This window comes from Kryptolebias marmoratus, linkage group LG24, assembly GCF_001649575.2.
Source record: "Kryptolebias marmoratus isolate JLee-2015 linkage group LG24, ASM164957v2, whole genome shotgun sequence".
NCBI lineage: Eukaryota > Metazoa > Chordata > Actinopteri > Cyprinodontiformes > Rivulidae > Kryptolebias > Kryptolebias marmoratus.
The window spans coordinates 22,377,147-22,384,425 of NC_051453.1; the positions used below are offsets into that span (position 1 = coordinate 22,377,147).

At 41.3% G+C, this 7,279-nt stretch overlaps 1 protein-coding gene across 5 annotated transcripts in view; it reads right to left on the reverse strand.

The window, feature by feature from the left end:
• Positions 1–924: 924 nt before the first annotated feature.
• LOC108246256 (pre-B-cell leukemia transcription factor 1) overlaps positions 925–7,279 on the reverse strand; it is a 104,352-nt gene continuing 97,997 nt past the window's right edge. For all 5 annotated transcript variants that reach the window (XM_017433708.3, XM_017433709.3, XM_017433706.3 and 2 more), the window contains one exon: positions 925–6,090. In XM_017433708.3, the coding sequence (XP_017289197.1) occupies positions 5,998–6,090 (93 nt within the window). In that variant the 3' untranslated portion in view covers positions 925–5,997. The remainder of the gene's footprint in view (positions 6,091–7,279) is intronic.

Below are 7,279 nucleotides of genomic sequence, written 5' to 3' on the forward strand. Positions count from 1 at the left end.
CTAACAGACAAACACAGTTGACTCTAATACTTAATGACAAAAGTGAATATTGTGCAATTAGTCAGTGCTTGGAGTATGTGTTGTGAATGACTCTAGGTTACCACCACACCAGATTTCAGCTTAATATTTGTAAAATTACCTGAATTATAATTGTTTTTGCATTTAATAAAGTCGCTTAGTTGTGGCGGTAATCTTAAACTGGGCTGACTCCAAATGTTAATTAATTGAAGATGTACATCCAATGACTGTTTCTGAAAGTTTCATTAACATCAGCTCTCTGGTTAATAAGGTATTTCGCTAACAGACACCCAAACACACATGGAGTTGGGTAAAAACATTATTGCCTTTGGGCATTAACTGTCAGGATCTAAGGTACAGTCAAAGGCGAGCAGCTCGGCGACAGACAGACTCAGGAAGCAGAGGTAACATTAAATCATTTTATTTACAGTGACGAGGAAGTGCTGGAATCTGGATCTGGAATGGAAGGCAGCGGTAAGTATAGGTGATGGTGGAATGGCAATACAAGTTCTCACGCATTGGGTTTCCAAGTTGTCGGGTTCCTGGTGTGGAGGTAGGAGAAAGTCGGCTGGGAGGTCCTCTTGGAGTGGCCACGGTGCAGACTGGTTCAGGTAAGTGGTTTTTTGGAGGTATTGGTGCAGACCGGCTCCGGTAAGAGGTTCTCGGGAAAAACTTCTCTCTGAAGTAGCGAAGGAATCAGATCCGGCAGGGCTTCAAAAAACACGGGACTCTCCCGGGGCAAGTGATGCTCCAATGCTGGCCTGATCTACCAGACAGCCTTAAGTACCCGGCCACGTTAATCTCCTGCAGCTGCAGACGCGGTTCCAGCCGACCAATGGGACAACGAGAAGAACAGCAACCAGGAAGCGAACTCACGGAACATCACAATAACAAAACTGCAACAAGTGCAACAAAAGAAACTGTTTATTTGGGTACGCATTGCCAATACAAATGAAGAGACCATAAAACCTACAGCTTTCAGCTAGTTTTCTCCACAGAAAAAGGTTTGATTTGTGATTAAAAAGACAAAAGTTGTCCATTTGGTTCCTTTGTTTTTACAGAAGCAGACATGTTAAACAATAAAACCTGCCAAGAAAAAGGCTCCACGATTTCACTTGGAAATCCTTATAGAAAAGAGTTAACATTCAAAAACACCGCAGGATTATTTTATCGATGAACAAAAAGACATGCAACGGAGAAAACATTTCAATGTTTTACAAACAGTTCAGTTTTCTTGTCCTTTTTGATTCCAAAATTAAAGGAGAAAAAAAAGCATCATTACATGAAGCTTGAGTGAGATTTGAGAGGCAGATGTGAGGGAGAGCTGGGGGGTCGAAAACAAAAAGCTGATGTTTGCCCTGCATGATTGCTACTGTCAGTTCTGTCTGCTCACCTGCAACACGGAGGAGGGGGGAGGGAGGCAATCTCACACAATGTCATGGGATATCAGGAGTGTGTGATGTGAATGACTCAGCTACTACCACACCAAATTTTAGCTCATTACCTGTAAAATTAACTGAATTATAGCCATTTTTGTGTTTTTTAAAGTGAGTTGGCTGTGGCAGCCATCTTGAATCGAATCAACTCCAATATAGATATAGATATACATCCAAGGGTTACTTTCTAAAAGTCTTAGTACAATCTATCCAGGCGTTCGTGAGATATTTTGCTAACAAACACAAACATACGAGCAATAACATTTATTGCCCGCCTTTGTCTTTGGGCAGTGGGTGATAACAAGACCTGTGGGTTTTAGGAGGTTTTTTGGACCTCAGGACTGAATGTTGCATTTATACCGTGCTCAGGACAGCAGCATCCATGCAGGTTTGAGTCGGCCATCTGAGTACAAAATTATTAATAATAATAATAATAAAAAGGTGCATATCTACATACTGTTATAAAGCATTTATGGCTGATTCACAAAAAATGAAAAAACAAACAAACAAAAAACAAAACAATTTGAGCAATCTCAAAAGAAAATGAACGAAGATGATTTATTCATAAAAGGGAGAGAAAAAGTCGAAACGATCTGATGTGTGCCGTCAGAAGACTGGTTCCATTTTGGTTCGTATAAACCCGTCTGTGGTCTTACTGCATTTTTTTGGTTTTGAGTACAGAAACACAAGAGAATTAAGAGATACAAGTAGCACATATGAGAAAATCCTTCTGAAAGAGGCTCAAAGTTAATAAAGCTGATCCCAATGTAAGAAATTTTTGCAGTTTTTTTTTTTTTTGGTATCAAAGTGTGTAAATGCTCCTTTCCTGTGTGGACGGCCTTCAGCATGTCAGACCACACTATAACCTAACTGTACATACAAAACTGAACATCACATTTTGGATTCATTGGTGCTCATGGATGTGGCATCATGTTGAAAACAAACAAATTCAAAAGACCTAGCCATCCTTGAAAGGATTGCATATCGCCCGCCTCCTTCCACGCCAGCGTTTTCGACTGAGATCTTCTCATGTTGAGAAACGTCAGGGTTGTAGCTGTTTGGTCAAACCGTGAAAATAATATGCAACATCAGAAGATGTCGGGCTCACAGTATGTGTTGTGAACGACTCTCAGCTACTACCACACCAAATGTTAGCACAACATGTGTGAAATTGACTGAGTTATAACCATATTTGTGTTTTCTAATGTCAGGTGGCTGTAGCAGCCATGCTTAATCAGGTTTATGTCAAACATTAATGAGTTGTAGATGTACATACAATGATTATTTCCTGAAAGTTTCATTAAAATCCATCCAGTGGTTTATAAGTTATTTTGCTAACAGACACACACACGCAGGCAAAATCATTACTGCCCTTTCACCTTGGCCTTTGTGCGGTGGGCGATCAGATGAATGAATAAAGCAAAAAACACTTCTGTATTGGAAACGTTCTCTCTGACGTTCTAAGGGTTCATAGGCTGACCACACCCATGCTGAGTTCTATCTGTGCCTAAACTCTGAGCCTGATGGGAAAATTTGAGCTCCGAAAATTTTCTTTGCATGTGTGCCCAAACTGTCTCTCTAAAAAAAAAAGGATTCGACATGATTACATTTTGGTACATGAGCATGAAGTCCAACACAAGCGGCTTACACGCATGGGTTTGGTTCTTACCGGTGACCTCACTGATACGCACACACACCACATCTGGAAATGTCAAACGACTTACACGGCAAGTCGACTTACAAACCGTTTCCTCTGTACCATCTCCAACCACTCCTTTTTAATGTGACCAACACTGTGCTTTAACTCATACTGTTGTGCCATTATTGGTGCCAACACCCAATCACAGTTTCTGCTGCCAGACAATCGGATCTTAAACTCTCATTTTTCATTTGAACTAGATTTGTTAAATTGCTCATTTCAGTACTGAAGTTGCTGCAGATCTTCTCCTCTCTGGGAAAACATGCAGTTCCTTGATTAAGTATCTGAGCTTTTGCCACAAACTTCAAAAGCACTTCACTGGGATTTTGTGCGGAAACATAACTTAGTAAGTGGAAGAGAAACAATATATGGTTTTCCAAACTTTTTACGAATAAAAATCTGAAAAGTGGGGCGTGCGTTTGGATTCCGTCCCCGAGTCAGCCCTTTTTGCCCATTCTACTTTCCAAAGCAGCTGCAGCTCAGTCAGACTGGATGGTGAGTGTCTGTAAACAGCAGTTTTCAGGTCTTGCCACAGATTTGCAGTTGGATTTAGGTCCTGAGTGTCCACTGGGTCATTCTAATACATGAATGTACTTCAATCAGAATCGAAGGTTCTCCAACTTTTTGTCTTGAGCGCCACCTCCACTTACTGCCATAGTCTGCCTTTGCCACACAAGAATCGCAAATACAAATTTGAGATAACTTGAATCAAGTTTCCTCACTGTGCTGCACCTTTTGTTGCTAGCAGGTTCTACAGTGCTTCACCGGTGCTATCTAAGTAGCTATGAGCACATCGGATAACCGGCGTCACCACTTTCCACAGGGGTTCTTCAAATATTCTCTGTTGCATTCTATTCTTGTTTCAAGTAGATTCTGTTTATAAACAAATACTGCAATTTGCTTAAGCCACTCAACCTGCTGGCTTAATCCTGAGGCTGCAGGTTGTGTCGGGAAGGGCATGCAAATGTAAAATATATGCCAAATCTTTTTGTTCACTCACTGTGGGAGCAGCTGAAAGAATGACAACTCATCTTGTTGGCTGTCTGCTTTTTAGCTTTATATCACTGTCCAGTTTATGATAGAGTTTTTTAGCCTGTTATTTAATTCATACACAGTTGAGGCCAAAAAATGTCTTCTGAGTACCACTATGGGGATCCCGAGCACCACCAGGGGTACTTGTACCACAGTTTGAGAACCATGGATCTAAACCGTCCTATTGTAGCTTTAGCTGTAGGGTCAGGGTCATCCTGCTGGAAGGTGAATGTCTCCAATCTGCTGCAGCCTCTTACAGGTTTTATTTCCCAGTCTGCCCTTGTGTCGGGCTCCAAACTCTTTCCATTTTTCAGATGACACTCCGTGAGATAACCCTCCTCAACAACTTTATCCCTGATCTGTTGGGTGTGCTCCTTGGTCTTGATGATGACCAGTGTCTGGGATAAATACAATACTCATACTCATAAAAGTGTTCTGACACCACAGCACTGATACCGCTTTACAGCAGCGTGACAGTCACCTCTCAGTTCAGCAGTCAGGCAGAAGAGCAATGTGTGTAGGATATGTCTCTCTTTTTAAAAAGAAATTGTTACGCATCCTCATCTTGTTTGACTCACACTCCTTAATGTACCATAAAGTTGTTTGCTAACCGAACAATGAACACATCCAGAAAAAGGAAGCAACATGGAGGTGTTTCAAAGTGACCGGCTGTGACAAAAGTAACGTGGACTGCAAATTATCTTCTTAGCAAAGCTGTCAAGAGGAGGAATTATATTAAATTTAGAACTTTTAACACAAACAATTTGATCAAACATCTAAATAATAATAAAAAAAACAAACAAAAAAAAACAGACAACACGATCACAAGCTCTAAGCGGCACCCTGTGGTACTGAACACACATCACACCACAGTTTTCAGATTTTTGTAAAAAATGTTGAAAACCATGTATCACTTTTCTTCCACTTCACCTATATTAACTACTTTGTGTTGGTCTGTCACATGAAATCCAAGTAAAATACTTCGAAGTTTGTGGTTGTAAGGTGACAAAATGTGGAAAAGTTCAAGGGGTAGAACTACTTAACTTTTGTGGCATGATTATCCATATCTGTATGAATCAAGGCTGAAAACCTGGAAATGAGCTGACTAGCGAATTTAATCAAAGACAATTTTTTTGATTTGTCAAGATGTTTTACTTCTCATCTGTCCAGTCATGTCCTGGATTACTGAAAATTTACACCAGCATATATTGGTAACCAGCATAATACAACCTGCTGAAGTATGGGCGTGCGATGTGTAATGGCACACATACAAAAAAAGACATGAACAAAATTCACCACCAGGGCTGAACTTTGGCATTGTAGAGAAATAAAAATAACCTGACCACCGTATGAAAAACGAATGTGTAACGCCGGGGTGTTGTGTGGCGTGAGGCGAGACTGGAGTAACTATAAAAATGTGTAAAAGTGACACATTTGAAATGTTTGCTATGTTGTTCTTTTGAATAGAGGTAGTGAGAGCGTTTCATTTCATGAGAGGTGGGCAAGCTGTGAGCTGACGGTGGGAGTTGATGATGGAAAGAGGAATTACAAAGAGGCAACATGGACATTGAGTGGAAACTGTACAAAGGGTGAACATGAGGCCTTCCGCAGGCTGGTAGTGCTGCACCGGTGGTCCGGATGGACAGGAAATGGGACTTTTGTTCGTAATGTTTGGAAGTATCATCCCCAGACTCCAACTGCACCCTGCTGCCTCACGTCACATCCAGTCCCGTAAAGATGGATAAGAGTTTCAGTTAGTAGGGATGCAACTGGAGGGCGGGGCAGAGGAAGTGGGAATCAGAGGAAGGAGGATCAGTTGGAGGTGTCGGAGTGAACGCTTCCAGGTCCTTCTGTTGGTGAAGTCACTGATGAGGGGGTTGGAGCATCCGGCCAGCCACCGTTTGCCTGACAGAGACGGGGGGACGACAAACAAAAGTGGTGGTGAGTCGATACAGCTGCAACACGGTGAGAGACATAAAGTCCTGAGGGAATGGTGCTGTATAAATACTGGAAGCGTTGCAGTCGCACACAGCTGTGAGCGAAACTGTTGGATTTTGGGTTTTCTTAGGGTTTTTTGCATTCTGTTTATTGTCTTCATGTTTTCTGTTTGTGTTCAGTTATCTTTGTCTTAGTTTAGTTCAGGGGTGGAAATTAGCACCCGCCACCGGCCAAATGCGGGTAAATATTTGAAGTGGCGGGTGAATTTGATCAACACACATGTCACTGTGGCGGGTTGGCAATTTGAACAGAAAAGGTGTTATTTGTCCTCTTGACATATAGGGGGCAGCAATGTGCTTGAGTTGCTGCTAAATGCAAGAAGGAGAAAAGTTTAGCAGACACTCTTTACCAGTTGGTGGCAGGGATGGAAATTTAAAATTTTTTACCAGCCACTCAAATTTTTTACCAGCCACTCAAATATTTTACCAGCCACTATTTTTTGTTGTGACAAAAAGTTATTTCGTATGATGATGATGATGATGATGATGGAGGTGGGTGGAAGCAGTTGTGCTGCCCTACAAGCTGAACACCTCTTTCTGGACACTGCATGGAAACAACTAGATTTTTCTTATTTTATTTTTTTTATTTTAAACCATTAAAAGATGCATATCTGTACAAACAAAAATCAGATAAGTGAAATTTCTTTTTTTGTGGAGTGTTTTTGAAGTGTTTTGTGCTTTATCTGATGATATTTAACATTAACACGAACCGCTGTAGTTTTCGGTTTGTAAACATGACGGTGGCAGTTTTGGACGGGTAGCACCGACCGTTAGACATCGCTGTTTAGCCGTGCTACTGTAGGAAAATCTGACGAGGAAGCACATATCGTCAGAACACCGGCTGTAGGCACGAACGCACACTGACCGACGTCATAACGTCATTGATTTAGTTTAAAAAAACGTTTAACTTTTGGTTCTTCCCTCGACTACTCTTGAAAAACAGAAAATAATAGCTTCTCATCACAACACCTAATTGGTGTTAGACTGCATGTAATCTGTAGTGGATCGAGTGCATCATATGGGTTTGCAGTGAACTGTTGTAATATTTTTATTATTCAGGCGGTTTTCTCCGCCTGAAGTGGTATTTCGCTTTTATC